Source organism: Apaloderma vittatum, unplaced genomic scaffold (assembly GCF_000703405.1).
Source record: "Apaloderma vittatum isolate BGI_N311 unplaced genomic scaffold, ASM70340v1 scaffold2951, whole genome shotgun sequence".
Classification (NCBI taxonomy): Eukaryota; Metazoa; Chordata; class Aves; order Trogoniformes; family Trogonidae; genus Apaloderma; species Apaloderma vittatum.
Window position 1 is genome coordinate 38984 of NW_009699396.1, and position 19202 is coordinate 58185.

At 43.8% G+C, this 19202-nt stretch overlaps 1 protein-coding gene across 1 annotated transcript; it reads right to left on the minus strand.

Annotated features, from left to right (window-relative positions):
• Positions 1–5877: 5877 nt before the first annotated feature.
• LOC104269161 (purpurin) lies at positions 5878–12599 on the minus strand. Its single transcript, XM_009878328.1, has 6 exons — positions 12542–12599; positions 11551–11668; positions 10089–10225; positions 8607–8719; positions 7317–7529; positions 5878–6107 (listed from the first exon to the last, which is right to left on the minus strand). The coding sequence occupies exons 2-6, from the start codon at positions 11665–11667 to the stop codon at positions 6097–6099; spliced, it is 591 nt and encodes a 196-aa protein (XP_009876630.1). The 5' UTR covers position 11668; positions 12542–12599; the 3' UTR covers positions 5878–6096.
• Positions 12600–19202: the final 6603 nt, after the last annotated feature.

Consider the following 19202-nt stretch of genomic DNA (forward strand, 5'->3'; position numbering starts at 1 on the left):
AATGCTGAGTATTCCCTGTTTTCCACTGAGCTAATGACCAGGACAACCAAAATTTTACAGAGGACACAGGTTGCAGGAGGAAGAGAACCTTCACTTTACTGTGTGAGTGAGGTTGTCAGCAAAGGCATACCGAGGACCTGTCTAAGAGTGAATTGCCTGCCTCAGCTGTCATGCTCTCTTGACATAATGTTTTGACAGAAAAGCTCACAGCAGCCAGACAGGTCCAGAGCATGAAGTGAAGTATCCTTGCTTTCCCACCTGTTAGTCACAGACGCACTGGTGGGTTGTTTCAGAGCACTTGCCATGTCTTCAGATGCATGAGGTTCTTCAGCCTTTCACAGATGGGTTTCCACTGAGCTCCCTCTGGATTTGTGGATCTGTGGCTCTTACCTGGATGCCAGAGTGATTCCTGTCACACTGACTGAGGAAAGGATAGCCGCTCATCCTCACAGAGGAAGAAGACACAGGAAGCTCTAGCCTCCAGGCTTGCCTGCCTTTTCTGCTTTCTGCTTCTGCCCACGTCACCTGTTTGCACTGTGGTCATCAGCCACTGCCTCTTTGTGGTGGAGGCTCTAACCCAGAAATCCTCTCTTTCTCTCCATTGCTGTCACCCGGCCTGGCTTTCTACAGCTCTTACAGCTAATGCCTCTCCCAAGCATGCCTCATCTCTTGGACTGTAAGTGACCTGAGGCCTGGCTTTGGGAGGACAGGAAAATGCTGAACTGCTAGTTAGTGCCTTATGTATTTTCGTGTTGCAGGAGAGCACACTCTTGAATGTAACAGAGCTTCTAGTTAACAACCAGGTAGGAAATTAACCAAGAACAGTTTGAGCTTCTGTGCTTTGCAAAGCATATGCACAAGTGTGTGTGATAGCCTCAGATCGTGAGCCGCAGAGGACCTCTGGCTGTCCTTGCAGCTGCCAAACACTTTATGTAACAGCAAAGTTCCTTGAAATTGCAGGGGTGTTTTTTTACTCTCTCCTTTTCGCAACTGGCACAGTTTGAACTGTGCCTTTAAAATGCTTGTAGAGGGATGGATAATGCCAGTGAAAACAGCTGGAGTGTTTTCCATAAGAGGAGCAACTTTGTCGAACAAACAAATCCCCTACTGCTCTTTTTAATGACATCAGCCACCTCACCAACATAACATATTTGATGAAACGTTCAGGTCTCAGACAAAAAAAACAAGTTTGCACAGTAGGAGAGAGCTGAACTACCTCAAATGGCCTCCCTTTTACAGCACAGAAAAAAAACATATACAAAAAGTCAGTGTATATGAGATGAGGCCTTTTATCTCTTTAGCTTCTCGTTACTTGTTCATATGCTTGTGCTGAAAGTTGGCCTTACAGAGCTCAGATGAAATATTTGTTACCTCACTGAAGTTTGAATAAAGAGTGCTTGTCATATCCTAATCTGCCAATCCCTTGCCCATAAAAGCTTGTGCAGAACAGAAAAGGGCCATTGGAGCCCACTTAATTTCAGAAAAGTTAGTCAGAAGTTCTGCTTTGGTGGAGATAGTAAAAATACATTTCAAAGTTGTTATGACTGCCTCTAAGCAAAGAATCAGAGTACACAGTTAAATAAAACCAAAACAGATTGTTTTGCCAGTATGAAGTGAAACCACAAGAAAAATTACTTTTGAAAATATTCAAGTGTAGATCCTTGAGAGGTTTTGGTGCATCTGAAGCAGGGGAAGATAGAGGAGCTTGAGAGTTTACCCGGTTAGGATGTCCTAGCCTTCTGCTTTAAAATTTTCACACGCTAGCCATCACAATATAGCAGTCTTTATCAAATCCAGCACCAGGCACTACTTGCAGGCATTTGAAAAAATAAGGAAGCATAGCTATCATGAAGTGTATTGATTCTGCCATGCAGAGATACAGTAGAAGATGTATAGGTGTGCAGATCATGAAAAACAGATAAAAAATTACTGCCTTGCTTTATTTAGCAGACAAACTTAAATTATGCCTCAAACTTAAATTATGCCTCAAACTCGGAAGCAAATGATGCAGAGCTGATGAGTTTTGGTGGCGTGTTTGGGATTTAGTCTTTCACTGTATTGGAGTGTGTACCTATGGCAAGTTATCATATTTTATAAGATTTTAGACTGGGAGTTTTGCTGGCCCAGGATTTTTGCCTCTCAGCAGTGACAGACATGAGGCTTACAGCTACTTCTTTGAAGTGGTTTGTAATTCTCATGCTTGTTAAAAAGCAAAGTAAGAGTGCTTTTTGCTCTATAGTTTCAAGGTAAAATTTCATGCGTTATTGTTTTGCTTACTGAAGCCGCACAAGAGCAGAAGTTTTATTTGCATGGGCAGAGCTTACCATGTTGTAGATTCAAATAAATTGGAGTTTCTTAGGGTGAAGTCCAGCCACTTTGAAAATCTGTTACTAGGTCTCTCTTTTAGGGATTTTACATTAAACATCATCCAGTACTTTTTCAGGTATTTTCCTGGCTGTGGCAAATATGCATGGAAAGCAGGACTGACCAAAGATGATGCGTTGTCTGTTCAGAAATGAATTTTGAATATTCAGCAAGATTTTTTTTTCTTGGTCTTTGCTGCTTTGGTATAAACTTAGTCCTTTAAGCAATGAGTGAGTCTAAACAATTGCAGCAGAGAAGAAAATTTGGTGTTTCCAGGCTTGAATTTGTTTCCAACAAAGCATATATGCCGTTGTCTTTTTTATAATTTAATGTCTACTGGAAAATCCTATTTAATACTTGTCTCTTGAGTTTTTCTGAAACCATCTGCTTCTGACTCTTATCTTCCAAAATTGCATGTTAAACTGTACCATCTCCTCTGTTACCAGGCAGTTATAAGCCCCCCGTCACAGTTTAGTTTTCAGAATTGCCAGATGTGCATAGCACTAAGTGGGAGTTGCAGGTGCTTAGTAGTTCTGTAGCATCAAAACCAAAGCAAGGCTGTCTCCTGTTGGCCGTAAATTCAAACAGGAAAATCTAACTACACCTGCAAGATGAGGTTGTTTGCATTCTTCACGCAAAAGCTTCTGGGGCTATGTAGGAGTTTTGCAACTGTGTGTTAAAATTAATGCTGGGGAAAAACATTTCAAAGGACTGTTTTATCTTATCTAATTGTGTATATACTGCATTTGTTACCATCTTCTGTGCTACCCAGTAAAACCAGTTTTTAGTCTTTCACATGAACTCTGTACAAACAGGATCTGGTCATTATGTTCTGGAAACTGCTTAAAACTCTTGTGTCAACAACTTAATCTAGGGAACCTGTTCTCAGGGTATGAAAGATAGCTTGATTGGTGCAAGTTCCAACATCACATAAAAATGACGCATGAAGGGAGTGTGACCATAAGAAATTTCAATGCTAAAGTAAAAACTTAAGTACCTACTTTGCTTCAGTTACCACAGCCCAGGTAAAACTGGTCAAACTCAACATGGTATCGTAGTGTCAGATCTCAAGACTTCGAGTGTCCTTGCTGTGAGGAGGTTCACTGATGTGTGAAGGACAATATCCTTGCAGCATTCCTCCTGCTGTTGCACAGTCACAGTCTTTCTGCCAGCACTAGAGGACCATCTGAGGACAAAACAACAGTCCTTTTCGTTCGTAAACAGCTTCTTCATTTCTCTTGTTAGTGGAAATTTTGTGCAGGACAAACATGAGAGTGTATGGGACTTAAACATGCGCTTAAACTCATGGTTCTCATCCGCCAGCTCGAACAGCAGACAAAAGTGTGTCTGCCACTAGGTACGCCCAAGATGTTTTATGCTGAGCTCAGTGAAGTAACTAATGTAAATCAGATCAGAATACTCTTATAGCTGCCTGCCCTACCCTACCTCATCTCTCACATTTCCTGCAGTCAATGAAGAGAAATGGGTATGAGCCAACACACATCTGTTTATTAACTCACCAGATCATATGATGAGGACCTGCGGGTGGTCGTGGTAGGACCATGTTCCCCTAGTTCCTCCAAGAACAGGGCAGAATCCTGGATCATATATAACTCCACGGCATATTCTCCCAGAATCATCACTATTTTCCTACGAACCTGGAGACAGAACCTTATGTAGCTGAGGAGGGATTTCACCACCTAACTCATCTGGACAGACTACCAAGCACAGTAAGGATGCACTTGGTCCTTCTTGCTGGGACTCCCATCTGCTCTGGTTGTACAGTTATAATTATAGATGTTAAAAGTCCCACTTCTCTAGGACTGGTAGTATTGCTCTGAATGTCCTGGCCAAAGGCCAGGCTCCTTCAGCTAAGGGTTAGTGCTGTCTAATCACTTGTAATTCAAGTCCAAAGTTCACAGATCTCCACCTCAATACTTCCTCCTGGGTGAACATAAAATCAATGCACTGACCTCGCACTTAGTCCAGCACAAGAGGCTGATATTTTTTCAACACTCAGTAGTCTCTATTTGTGTGGGCTTTTTTTGCCTGCTGCTGCTCTTCTGCTTCAGCCCTTAGTTTTAGATGGTAGTTCACCATCTTGTTTCTTATCAGGATAGTTTTCACTAGAACAGGAGAGCAAAGAACACCGTTATTTTACACTGTCTGAGAGTCTTAGGAGTCCCACCTGGAAATCCTATGAAACACAAGCTTGACAGACTTCCCTGAATCCCTGGGAAAATGTCATTTGGCCTTGGAGAAGACTGTTTAGTCCATGGTTTTTATGCTTCTTCCAACAGATGCAGTAGATAATCACTGGATACTGTAGCTAAATTTGTGTGACCATCTTGCAGAAACTGTTTTATAGTGTAGGGCACTGAAGGTCTTCACCCAGTATTAATGTTGTGCCACGTATCTTTTGAAGGCCTCAGGAGTGGGGGCTGTTCAGATTGGTCTTCTATCTGTAGTTGGTAATCATGATTTGTAAAAATTTGTGTTGCTGGCAAACTGCAAGATTCAGCAGGGTACTGGAAGTGTTCTGGACTGGTAGTTCTATTCATAGGAAGACTTCAAAGTGAGTGTGATTTAACTAAGAGCAGTGGGAAATAATGCTGACTTGCATTACCCTTTTTCTACATGGAGTTGTCTGGGTACTATTCTTTTGATTCCCTCTATCCTTGGCTGTAAAACCTGACAGTTCTATATCTTTCAGTTCTATACCTCTCAGATATTGGAGACAGAGTGATAAAGGCAGTGGGAAGTAAATTATTGCTTAGAAATGCTAGTAGTTGCTTGTTAAAAGCAATACCCCAGTGTTATTGAGAGAAACATCTGCTGTACTGCATTTGTGATCCAGGGTCTAGTCAAAATATGCTGTGCAGACTTTTGAGTATTCAGATGTACCAGAAATAATCATACGATATTACCAGGCAGCAAGGATCACACTGTCAGCCTTATCTCGGAGTTGTTGTTGAAGAGGATTTATTAGCTTTGCAATTTAAACAGGAGTGTTGGAAAGAGAGGCGTAGTTTGTATGCCAGGGTCCTGCAGACGCCCACTAGCCTTTGTTGCTTTGCAGCCTCACCTGTGACCTCCACCCACGTAATCCTTGCCTGTGGTCCACAAACCCCCTTCAGCTCAGCCCAAGGCCCTGCTCCCTAGGGACCCTTGCTGCAGGTGGCTCTCCCTCTGGCCTGCTCTCCAGTCCCATTCTTGCAGGAGCCACCTTGCAGGCATGCATGTGCCCCGTCCTGTGCCATGCCGCCCTTGCTGGCTGGAATTCCCAGGAGAACTCTGAACCTGTCCTGTGGTTCTGTCTGTCAGCTGTGTCAGGGGACCTGGCTCCTGTCATCACCCCTGGCCTCCTCCCTCTGCTGGATGCCAGGGAGGGACTCTGCTCCACCTGTGCTGGGGCCGCCCTTGGCTGCTGTCTCACCTCCCATCAGTGAGCAGCCCCACTCTTCGTGCTCCCTGATACAACAGCAGGTAACAAAAAGCAGTTCCAGAGGAGTTTTATTTAAAAACATTTATTGACAAATGCCACATTAGGTATCCCCTTGAAGATTAAAATATCAATACTGTATTGCACACAGTTTACAAAAATCCTATCATTTTCATGTGTTTTTCAGGGAAAACACACTAGTCCATACTATGTTTTTTATTAGCTGAGTGGCAACTTCAAGACCAAGAGGTCTGGCTTCTGTGCTTAGATGTAGGAGCAGAAGTGTACCTTTAGCAGGCTCCTGGAAATAAAGAAAAGTAAACTTTAGTCCTTACAAATAAATTTCCAAATTGCTTTAACAGACTTACAGTCTTCAGTGAAGCTGTAGCTGCAGCCTTCCTAGCGTAGTTCTGAATCACAGTGCAAGACTGGGATTGAGGGTTGCAAAAGCTGCTCTTTGCATCGCTCTGTCTCTGTTGGGAATAGCGCTTGTGCAGTCCTTGTTATTCCCAGCTAGCCATGAGTTTCCAGTTTACCTGAGCACCTAGGTGTGAGCTCCTGCAACAACTGCCCTCCCTCTTCTACAGCAAGCAATATGGAGGGGACGTGGGGCATACATGGATGCCCGTGCAAGCTTGGATGATGCCAGCACCTGCTCTGTAGTGGAGGACTGGCTCACACAACGATGTGCCATTTGGAAGCATTTAACTGCTATTTCTTGTCCAGCAGTGCAGAACATGTGTGTTTCCCCAGCCCAGGTCCTCACTCACACCTTTGTAAAGAGCCACTCTCCAGGCAAGGTAGTGTGCATGTGAAGAGTGGCAGAAAAGAAGAGTTTGTGCTTCTTGTATAGATCTAAAATATCATCTCTCCATCTCAGGGACAGCATATGAGCTAGAAGATCAGCTGTCATGCCTCCAGAAAAAAAAGCTCTCTCAAAATGGGCTTTAGCCATGCTCTGTTCGTGTATGTGGCACAACTGCTGACTCGCACTGTCAGCAGGCACAGTCAGAGCTCCTGGTCTCTACTATGCAGACCACCCAGGACATAAATCAGGATGGAACTAAAAAGAGTGAGGGTGCTCCTTCCTGGAGGCAGCTTCTCCGCCTTTCCTGGAGGACAGTGCACAGACCTAAGGTAAGATGCTGTTACCCAAGCAGCTTAGACAAGCGTTTCTAAGTGCGGAAATACCAAGTTGTTACACCTGTCCCTATCCTATCTCTTAGAGCAACAAAGCGGATCTTCCTGTGGTAGCGTGCCATTTTCAGCACACAGGGTTCCTTTGAGGGCAAACTTAAGGCTGCAGAACCACCTCATAACAGGCTCTCTCTCCCTTGCATGGATTTTGCTTTGCAGCTATTTTCTTATTATATATGACATTTTTTAAATGTTGCTAAAGAGTAGAAATTGATTTGCTATGGTTCTGTCACATTTACAGCAAATACAATCACCTACTCTACGAGCTGCCAGCGCAGCCATTTCAGTGAATTTGCTAATGAGCTCGAAGTACCTGACTGAAGCACAGGCTGGAACTGGCCAGACATGCAGATTTCTTCCTGCTTCTGACGCACGATGCGCTGAATGGCTGGGGGGAGGCCACGGGGATTGCGTGAGAAGATGAGGGAGTAGCCATCATCACAGGAGCCATCCTCCTTCAGACTGCGGCAGGCATAGGTAATGGCATAGTTATCATAGTCAGTGTCAATCACCCAGTAGTTGTCCCCTGAAACATCAGAACACACGTGTTTGTCACAGTGGGCAAAACGGAGTAGAGGTGGGCACAGTTGTCCTGTAGGGAGACGCCTCACTTCAGTACATGGCAGGGATAATTTCACAAGGGATCTGAAGTCACCTCCCACTTCCAGTTTTTCTCTGTACCATGAAGTGGAGAATTGCAACAAGCACTGGGTGTCCTGAGACCGTATTGTTCCCAATGATGCTGAATGCATTTTCACCTTTGGTGTATTAGGCTGGAAGTATTAGGAGGTCTAAGACTTTCAAGATTGTCAGTGACAAAAAATCGCTTTATATTTCTTGCTCAAGCATGGCGGAGTGGCCCTACAGATTAAATTTCGCCATACAGATTAAATTTCCTGTACAAGAAGCCTCAGCAAAACATGCGTCCTCTTTTCCAGCCTTGCTTAACTGAGTGCATTTTGGTGTGGTTTGCCAGTACTGAGTGAATGTATCTTTTTCTTATGCACTAGCAAGCCAAGTCCTGTCCTGCTTCTACAGCTGGAGTCCCACAGCTATGGGAGACTCTGGCACAAAGTGTGGGGTGTGTAGGCTGCAGAACTGAGGTTCTGCATGAGCAGTTTCTGCAAAGGGACTTCAGGTAACAGCTCTGGTTTTTTGGGTCCAGTCACTTCTGGCTGAGGAGAATTGTGCCTTGCTGCAGGAGTGCAGACATAGGTCCACATGTTGCCTCCCATTAGCTATGAGGGATACAAGGATAACTGACCCTCAGCAACTTTATAATGCCCACTGCCAGGTCCAGGAAGTACTGCTTCCCTAGATTCAGCACCCCATATGACTCTACAAAATCTATATGTGTGGCCCTTTGCCTCTAAGCTGCATCCTCCCTGTTAATAGATGATGTCTCTGGGTAGTCTATGAGTCCAGCTCCTTCCTTGGAGATGAAAAGCACTGCTTGGTAAAGCATCCCTCCACAAAAGGATGCTTTATTTTCACTTCAAGCGGTCTGAGCTCAACAGTTTTTCCTGCTCATATACTGAAACACACAAATCTGGGCAGCTCTAAGCTATCAGCCAGCACTGAGGGGCTGCAGAAGTTCACTCACCACCGCTGGACAGGTAGCTGGCCAGGCCCTGGTAGGTCATGTACATTTTTGCTGGAGTGGTTGGGTCAGGTACTGTGTACTGAGCAGCCATGTCAGCACAGATCACCCAGAACCTGCAAAGAGATCCGTGAGATTGAAGGTAAAATCTTGAGGTGTATGAACTTCAAATGGGTGTCCCTCACCCAGGAGTCAGGCAAGAACCAGGCGAAAGTTCAGCACAACTGTCTCAGGCACAGGCACAGCCTTTTTTAGAGCAAAGTCACGGTTCATTGTTAAGTAATTGAGATCTGTGATATCCATGCCCCATCGCTGACAGTGCATCGCTGCTGTCTGATCCCCACTTCTGCTGAGAACTGCGCTGTGGCTGGGGCAGTGCCCTGACCCTCCTTCTCTCTAACTCTTGACGCTTCTCTCACAAATGCTTCCTAGATGTATTGGAACAGGGTCATCTGTTACAAGCACAGGACACAGCTACTCTGCTGTCAAAGCTAGTTAAAGGCCTTCACACAGGTGGTCGGAACAGCCTATATTCATCACATGTTTCTTCTAATGCCTTATTCTGGTTGGGATCTGTTTGCTTTGAATATGGTCTGCGCCTTAGCACAGTTTGTCAAACCTTACCTGGGTTTGTGAAACACTGGAAAGGTCTTCATTCCCTTCATTGCATAGTCCATGTTTCTTCTTTACCCTGCCCTTGCAGAAATAAATTCCTGGCAGCCTTAATTTCTGAAGAGTCCTTTCAGGAATCTTCCCACCTGCACTGTGTGGCATGCCTGCAAAGCTTAATTTGCCCCATTCCAAAATATCTTGGAGTGCCCTGCTAAGAATTACAAGATTCATAGCCACCTGCTCTGCTCTATTATTCGTGCAGTTAGACAGTTTTCTGTAGTTAATGCACAACAGAACTGGTAGCCTACTGAAAGCCTCAGGTTTTCTTTTCGACGTGCAGACAGGTATCTAATCCTTTTAGATGCTGTAATTCCTTTTGGTAACCGTGACCGACAGGCAAAACCCTTAAGCTTCCTTCCATCTGTCTATTCAGGCATTGCAGTGGCATTCAAGAGTTAACCATGTTTTCCTCAGAAGTCCGTCCGACACTGAAATATCTCTGAAAGCAATACTCAGTTACAGTCCTCTCCTTCCCCTGAACCTCTTGGTGAAATAAAAACTGTCCTGCCATCACAGTCCTACAGGCTTCTCTCACTCGATTCCATTTCATTTACCTAACCACTCCATCATTCAAGATTTGACTTTAAAATTGACTTTATGCAGTAGTTTTCTAAAGGACCTAGAACAGAGCCAGACTAAGAAGTAACCCAGGACTCTGGAGTATCTAACCTCTGGCTTCTGTAACCATGATCGAGCTTCCCTTTTTGATGAAGAAAACCAGTCATGTTGTGTACTCAGGATAGATCTCTATCCATGTCCCCCTTCTCAAGTACCTCATGGCAGCAGCTACTGCTCAAAGTCAGGAGAGCTCACCCAAAAAGCTTCACTCGGCCTTTGGAGGATGCTGTCATTGTCCCATCTTCCTCCACAGTGTATTCAGCAGAGATGTTGTCCTGAAGGAAGAGGCCTTCTGGATCCTTCTTGGCAAGGGCATACCACTTCCCTGCATACTAACATGAAAGACTATTAATACCCGTATTTATCACCATGGCAAGATTAGCACAACAGCATTTATTCTAAACATAGGGCCGTCTTAACTACGCATTGCCTGGCCTATAAAGTCTGAGTTTGGGTGGGTATATAGCACACAGGCCCTGCTATGCCACCTGGTGAACCCTTGCCTCTGTGTCAGGAAGAGTGGGTCTAGCAGCTCTGCTACATGTACTCATTGTCAAGTGAGACATTCCTGTCACAATGAGCCCACTGGAATCTTCACCCATCTCAAGATGCCTACTGGGAATCAGGCTGGTTCTTCTCTGTTCCTGTTATTCAGTGAAGCTAATGAGATCTGTTTGGCAAGTTACAGGCTTAAGCCTGAAACAGAGTCCGTAATTCCCAAATACAGCAGCCTGAGAAAAACTGACATTTTAAGACTGGGATTTTCCCAAAACTCTACCCAGACATGGATGTATTTCCAGCAAAGACAATCTTGAACAGAGGAAATGCTAACCCCACCCCAGCTGCAGCTGGAAATGACGTTTGTTGAGGGACAGTCAAAACAGGTACAGACACTTCCCAACACCAAGTTAGCTCTGCTGCTCAGAGGCCAGTGGATTAAATGCTGTGCTTAAATAAGAGTCAGTTTGTGTTCAGGATACCTGACTAGATAAATCATTTTCAGTTTACTATGACTCCCAAAAATGACTGGTCATGGATGCACATCAGGGCATGTGTTTGGGCTTTCTTTCTGATGGGGTTCTAAATTGTTTTGTTCGTGAGACTACTCAAAGCTGATTTCTGTACTGATCTTCGAACCAGCAGAAGGTGAAGATGATATCTAGAGGAATAACATCCCTGACTTTCAAGGCCAGTTTTACCATAATGGTCAGAAGGTTAAACAGTAGTGAGAAAAGCAAGCAACAGGAATAGTGTCTGAGAGACAGCATACAGTCAATTCTTTTGTGAGGAACCTCCTTAGATAAATACATCCCACAGAAGAAGTTTATATATGAAGCTTCTTCATATATACTGTTGAGATACTTTATATATACTGTTGAAGTAACTGAAGAATATAGGTTTAGACTAGATAAAAGGAGGAAGTTGTTTACCCTGAGGGTGGTGAGGCACTGGAACAGGTTGCCCAGGGAGGCTGTGGATGCTTCATCCCTGGAAGTTTTTAAGGCCAGGCTGGATGGAGCACTGAGCAACCTGATCTAGTGGGAAATGTCCCTGCCACGGCAGAGGGGTTGGAACTAGATGATCTTTGAGGTCTCTTTGAACCCAAATTATTCTATGATTCCATGATTCTATGATTCTATGATTCTATGGTAATTACCCTTTTTGGATCAAAATTGTCTTTCACAGAGAAAGACTCCACTGCACAGGTCTGTGCCAGGCTATGTTCAACAGTGGAGAAGACCGAGGCCAGGAAAACATACTGAGCGTATTTCATTCTGCAAGACAAAAGCAAATGTGGAGTTTTATTTCATGCAGTAGACATGGGCAGTTAGTGCTGTGCCTACAGACACATTCCTCTCTTTGTAAAACTAGGTTTTTTTCCATGCTGAGTAGCCTACCGCTGGGTCATTTTTCTGCCTAAATCCAGCCAAAACTGAGCATCAATGGCAATTACTTGCAAGAGCATTTTGTTTACCAGTAGTAGTATTGCAGGTTGATGATATTTTTACATTATAAATCAAGCCAGACTCTGGGTCAGTTTGGTAAAAATAGATAAAAATCTGGTTTTTTTCTAAAAAAAAATTGTTTTCACAACAAGAATAATGTTCTGATGATCTCATAAAGCACTGTAGGTTTTAAGGATGTAAGTGGTGAGTGTCCACTTTGTTTTCAGGCCAGCAAAGCTGTGTTCTTTATGATCAGATTTTATCACCAAATCTTACTAGCTGCCAAATCTAATGGCAAAATGCAACTTGGTATTGCCTACCCTCAGACCATTCCGCTACAAATAATATTCAGTTTCCAGATGGTTGATCTGCCATTGCAACACAGCCATAAGGTAGCCATGGCTTTTTTTATCCGTTTGAGTATCCCAGCTCATCTGTATCCAAGCATAATTTGTTTCTGACACTTTGGGAGACGATCACCTGCATAGACATTCTTGCAGAATATTTGACCCTGAATACCTATTCTGATGCCAAGATAAAATATAGTTACTTGAAACTTGCCTACAACATCCAAGATGAGCTACCAAGCCAGGACTTCCAAACACCTGAGTAGCTACTCTGTTCCCTGCTGCTGCCATGCAACCAAAAGTCCCTGCTGCAAGAGATGCTAATCTGGCCTGCCTCTGCTGAAGAGAGACCTACCTGTTGGGGTAGAGATGTTGGAGATCCCTTAGACTACTCCGCTTCAGTCTTTGGTCTGCGATCAACAGGAGAGTTTTGTGTCAGTTGCCTGCCAGCTGCCTTTAAATAATGAATCTGCAAAGTCACTAATTGGTTATTTTTGCTCGTGTGCCTGAATAAAACGCTTAATCTTGGATAATCCATTATGTAAAAACCAACTGTAATCCTCACGCTGGTGGGTCTGACTGCTATACTAATACAAACAATGCTTTTACATAATGGAAAAAGCTGCCCAGAAAGCTAATAAGTCTACTGATGTGATTGTACCACACCTTTGTCTCATTGAAGTCTTTCTGCGTCTGACACGTGTTAGGAGAAAAAGCACAGAGCATTAACCAGGGAAACTCAGGGACTATACATACTCGTCTGCATAGACACATGTTCATTTTGACAACCTGCATGGAGTAGCTGTATAATTAGCTCTTCCAGTATCTGCATCATCAAAGTAATCCTTGTACAAGTATGAAGATGTTATGTGTTATCTACTGGGGAAAAAAAGTGCAAAAATAAAGGTTCTGTCTTCATGTTGACACCAAAATCTTGGAGTCTCTAGTTTTCCTGTGCACTTTATACTCATTCTTCCCAGCTCATCTTTTCAACATTTGCAGTTACATAAATAGTAGAGCTCCCATCTTCCCAAGATGCTCTTCCTAGAAGCCTTCCATTAGGATGCAGTAAGGCACAAAAAGATGAGAAGGCAGAAATGGCTGAAAAATCCATGCCTGCTATTCTTACAGTTTCTCCAAGTGTCCAACAAATTTCCCCAGTGCCAAAGGCTGCCCTTTTACTCTTTCCACCTGTGACATTTAAGACTTCAGACACTCATTGAGGAGTTGCCAGTGCTTAGTAGTTACTTCTTCCACTGGGCTGCTGGGTGCTGGGAAGCCTCACATATAGATGTACCCACTAAAAATGACTCTGTAATTCCTTCAGAGTATTCCCAGGAAGTCCTGAACCTCCTGGTACTGTTCAAACAGTCTGGACATTCAGAGTAAGGCTAAAGCCTGTTGGATATGCTGGACTTGGGTGAGAGCACCCATCCCAGGCTGGGGGTGATCAGGAGCGAGTGCCACAACATGCCTCTTTCTGCCTCATGGAGGGTCTGAGTGCAGCCTCCATGCTCTCCCAGCCACGGTACACACATGCCACCACACCCCGTGCTCTTGGCTGTTGGTTAGAGGCTTACTTTGGGGAAGGTGGAGCACTTTGAGGCTGGCCTGTGTGATGCACAATGGCCCCTGGTTTTCCCTGGGCATTGTGGCTGGGTTTATTCAGGGACATCAAGACCTGGAGGTGTGGGGAGATGTCACACACCCAGTCTCTATGATGAAGTACTGGCTGCAATGTGGGTCTGCCTCATCCTGCCTGGACTCCTTGGCCTGATTTTTTAGAAAGACACCAAACAGCCATTTGCTGAACTAATCCTTCAGCTACAGCTGTCCACTCACCATATGTACCATGCTCCAGGGATGAGCAGGATCCCTGAAAGGATTGCGCATGGCTGGCGGCCTTCAGCAGCAAGCGTCAAGATAACCAGCTCTGTTAATTGAGGTACAGCTCATTACCTACGGCCTTGTGTACACCCTGTGATGCTTACTTTCAGCTGCCCTGGCATACGCTCCTACTTGCGTCTTCTTCACCAGCAGCGTTTACTTGATTTAGAAGTGAAGGAAAAATCAACAGAAAGCCCTTTTAATTTATTTAAAATGCTTTGCCACTTAAAGTATAACATGAAAAGTAACTTCTTGGACTGATTTTTGAGGTCCAGATGCCCACTAGATTTTCAGAGGACATTCACCTGAGTCCCAAGTGCAGAAGTGTGCTTTTACACCCCGACATGAGGATTTGAGAGAGAATGAACCGCAGTATTTTCTGTAAATTGGAAGGGCTTTGAAACACTTATCACTTCATCTGTTTCCAACAAAACAGATTAGTTTATGTCCATGTGAGACATAGGTGACACTGGAAGCCATGCTTAGGTGACCACTTAATCCCCTGGGGATTAGAGACCTACTAATAATAGCTAATCACAGCCCAAGATTTTGGTTGGTGACCATAGCATCTGTTACTGCCTTATTTGCTGTTTGGAGCAAGAAGAAAACAAAATCAAACTAACCTTCATTTTCACAGTATAATGGTAGTTTGTCCTGGGCGTATTAAAAAAACAGAGAGGCATGAAAACCCTGAAGTGTGTTCCTGGGGCTGTGAAATTTGGTGTGACATAAAATGGATCTTGTAAAAACAAAGGTGCACTGCAAGGCCTGGTTGTCAGAGAAGATGTCCAAGGTCCTGTTCCAGACCTGCTCACCAAACTGGCTGTATTTTGATAAAAGAGGTAGTTTGACGAAGAAAACCCATATATTCAGTCTACTGGACTCAGCACAAGAGAAACTGGTGTTTTAATGGCCTGCAGTAAAACGGGTATGCGGAAGAGATGATCTTATCTTCTGCCCTATCCTATGAAATACAGCAGCAGCAGTTTTGGATTTCCTATCCCTAGCAGCCCCCCTTCTTCTGCCTTATTACTGGAATAAGCATTGGGTAAACTGCTCTGGGAATTACTGCAATTGCACTGCCGGCTCAGATTTAGCAACATGTGCTAGCTCAGCAGTCGATGGCACGGTATGAGATCTCTAAATAGCCTCTCACATCAGGCATTAAGTCCCCTGCTGTCCAGCAGGCAATCAAGTTGCAGGCTTGTTTACTGGTGTGATGGAGAACAACTACATATAGATGCATTTTGAGTTACCTTTTGACAGCTTTCGTTGTAATGGTTTTAGCACAGTGAGATGGAAGGATTTTCTGCTCTAGCTTTAGATCTAATGTGCACTGCTGAGGATGCAGGGTTTCCTTCTGGGTTGTCACACACATGCCTGCATTGCTGGAGAAACCGTGTGCCAGGTCCGCCAGGGACTGAGGGGACAGAGATTGTCTGCTCTACTGCCTCACCAGGGCAGGAGGCAGGAGAAATAAGGTTTTCCCATAGTGACACACCACAGGAAGGCTGTTGGCTAACAGGTTCTCAGTTTCAGTGACTTCTGCACAGAAATGCTAATCTTTTCCAATGAAGAGAGTGATGCAATACAGGTGAAAAGGAAGTAGTTTAAAGCTTGTTCCTCCATGGTTCAAGGGTAAGGTTCCTGGGTGTGTTGCATCGTTAGATAAAAAAGCATCATAAATCACTGCCTTATGACTTTAAAAGTGCCATTCAATTACCTCACAGCATTTAATGACATAAACTGAAAGGCACCTTTCCTTTCTGAGGGATGGTAGTGTAATTCTTGCTAAACCTATTGACTGACAATTGCTAGAGCAGGAGCTTACATGCTTCTGTGCACATAACACATCTCGGACACAGACAGACACATGTCCCCCCAGTTTGCAAGCAAGAACAGGAGGCTGCTCAAAGCACAGGGAAGTCGAGGAGCCTCAGCCTCAGCAGCCAGCCCGGGGGGGAATGGTTTTCTCAGGGCCACTCTCAAGGGCTGGGCAGCAGAACTAAGTTAAAGGCTCTCTGTCAAACTTCAGCATCTTGCTGCCTTGGAAGCACAGGATGAATGGAGAGCTGACTAAAATCTCTCCCGAAATGGAATTCTGATGCACAGGGATATGCCAACCAGAGGCAGATCAGATTTTGTGCTCTCTGCTGATTTCTGCACAACTATGTGGGTGATTGTTGCAGCTGCTGGATTTCACTCTTCAAGCCATGACGGTTTCCCTGATGGCCTGTTGTTACTCTGTACCAAAAGACAATCCAGCCCTGAGGCAAGGTGATGAAAAATACACTTTTTTGACCATCAGATAAACTGGTGGACATTTCTGGTTGTTATTTTCAGGTATTTACCACTAGGCATACTGTTGACATATCCAGTATTTGCTACTTTTGAACTGGTCCATTTGCAGACATTTGGCAGATTTATTAATTTCATTTGCAGCATTTTTTTAAAGACATAGTATTTGCATTTTCTTGCCGATCTGCCAGCTTCTGGTGGGCAGAGATGAACCCATTCAACACAAGAAGCCCGGAGAGCCTGCCTTTTCGAAGTAGGCAAGAAGGGTGGCATCTGCAAACATGAGAGGAGTTCTGCTCTCTGGGGCCAAGGTCTTTTCACTTGAAGACAGCTGTGGAGTGTTTCCTTGGCCTGATCCTGTTCTTCTCCCAGGGGAAAGCAGGAGGAAGGAAGTTGTGTCCTTGAGGTGGACAGTACCCCCTGCCACATTTTGCAGTGCTATAACAAACCAGAGTTTGTTTAACCCTTAGCATTATTCCCTAACTTGTTGCAACACATGATGTAACAGCACAACATACTTCCTCCATTATATATTGCAGAGAGTAAGTGCTGCCTCCAGCTTATTGCTCCAGATTACTCCGGCAGGATATTTACAGCTCCTTACATGGCGTGCATCTCAAGGTGATTTACAAAAGTGATACTGCTAGGACAGGGCTTGAGTACTTCTGGATAAGCCAGGATGTCCATGCCAGCCCTGATGATGGATTTAAAAGCTAAAACCAGAAGCACAAACTGCCAAAGCCAAGGGAATCTCTATGTGCATGCAGCCAAAGGCCATTAGCCAGACACCTGGCCTTAGTAAACATTAGGGGATGCAGTTTCCATCTGCAACAGAAGGTGGAAACAGGAGGGAAGGTTTAGGTCAAAGCACCTCTCTTCACTTCAAGGAGAGGGTGTTTGTGAGGCTGAGTAGTGAGTCACAGAGCTAGAGAGTAAGGCAAAGTCTTTCACGTACAACTGCATTTCAGCTTTCTCTGCTTCCTCTGTGGGAGAAAAGAATGAACTTCTTTATATTGCTTTGGAAAAGGGAAAAGAACTGTAGAGGTTTTTTCTAAGCTATCAAAGATTATTGAATTTTTTTTTTTTTTCATGGAGGATTTAGTTTTGGTTGATGGTTTAAACAGTTGATTTTCTTTGAAGCTGAAGGATCTGAGAGGGTAAATATTCCCTGTGGGACCATCCCAGCCTTGATTTCCACCTACCCAGCAGCCCCCCTGGCTTGCAGAAATGTTTCTGTCCGCTGGATCTTACCTTATCAGAGGCCCAAGGATTTTCCTGAAAAAATAATTCCAGAAGCATAGATGAAGGTTTTCTGTTGACTTTTGCTTCACGGTCCTCCTGGCTCTTCACCACTCTTTTTTAATCACTGTAGTTCCCATGCTTCTCCATATTCCTTCCCAGGTTGCAGTCCTTACCTATTTCCACAGCTTCTTATGGACTCAATATCCTTTTCCATCTCTTTCAGTACTTTACTATCTTTTCTGATTTTTCTTTACTCTTTGAGTTAGAGTCAGTTTCTTCACTTCTTTTCTGCTGAAAATATCCCATTCTCTGCCTTTTTCTTTTTTTTCTTCTCATTGTGGCCATGTTTCCCACAAATCATTTCCCTTCTCTATGGTGCTGCCTGCTTGTTCTACAGACATCAGCCAGCCTTCTCTCAGAGCCTGTTCTCTCCATTTTCTGCTGATGCTGCATGAACAAACCTGCTTCTGGGTAGATCTGATCCCCTATATTGTGTTATTAGTGTTCCTTACTAAGTTTCGTGTGTTGTACCATTATGTTTTCCTTAATTCCATGCCCAGAGTAATTGGGGAAAACTGTTGCACAAGGAGTGCACATAATAGAGTTTGGGAAGAGTTTAATGGTTTTTTTGTTCTTCAGATTCACAGGACGTTTGACCAACTAAGTAATCTTCTTATTCAAGGTTCAGTGACTTGTGTAAGAGGTTTGATTACAACCTGTCAAATGAAAGATAATAAACTCATGTAGTATTACAGCAGAAATTGTATTCTGATAAACTTTTAACTGAGCCATCTCCCATAAAATTAAGAGGAAGAAAGTCTTTGCATGTTTACAACATACACAGGGAGGATAAAGACAAGAAGGCATATCACCACACCAGGTCTGGTGGACTTACTCAAGGCTCAGGTACACTCCCAGTCTGCTGGCATGGTAAAGAAACCTTTTCTCATGAATGTTTCTCAAAAAATAACAGGCAGACTTGCCAAATCCCAAACTGACTTATTTGCTAGAGTACTGCTCCTTTCAGAAACTCAGGGCTCATTCTGGAACACTGGGCAATGCAGAATCCAGCTTCTCAGACACTGCCATTCCCTGTTTAGCAGGTGCTGTTGTACTTCCTCTAAACACTAGGCAATTATTAAAAAAACCCGAACAAACAAAAAAAAAACAAGCAAAAACCCAACCAAGCAAAACGAACTAGTATTTGTTTTAAAAATTTGCAGGATTCTGCATTTTTTTTTCAGAAATAAAATAAACCCGTTAACTGAGAACTAGTCTCATGTTAATCTGAAGAGATACGTTCTGTGCCTTACCGATTTCTGGAGCTTGAAAGCATTTTGCAAGCTACCTATTGATTATTGTTTACTCAGGACACACTACTATCTAAAGTAAAATACTGTATTTATGCGTGTGTTCATAGCACCACCTCCTTTCTGTGAGAACCATTCAGATTCAAATCTCTGTTTTCTGCAATTCGCTAGTGCAATATTTAAATTAGTATGCCAATTGTAAAGTAATTCTCCAAAAGAATTAATAAGGGAAGGTCATGACAACAAGGAGCCAACATTATGGCCAAAATGCAAGCAAAA

Coding starts and splice junctions, on each gene's coding strand:
- LOC104269161 (XM_009878328.1), bottom strand. CDS start 11,667: ATGAAATACGCTCAGTATGTTTTCCTGGCCTCGGTCTTCTCCACTGTT. Junction 8,720..10,088: donor GGCCGAGTGAAGCTTTTTGG/GTGAGCTCTCCT, acceptor ATCTCTTTGCAG/GTTCTGGGTGATCTGTGCTG. Junction 7,530..8,606: donor CAGCTACCTGTCCAGCGGTG/GTGAGTGAACTT, acceptor CTGATGTTTCAG/GGGACAACTACTGGGTGATT.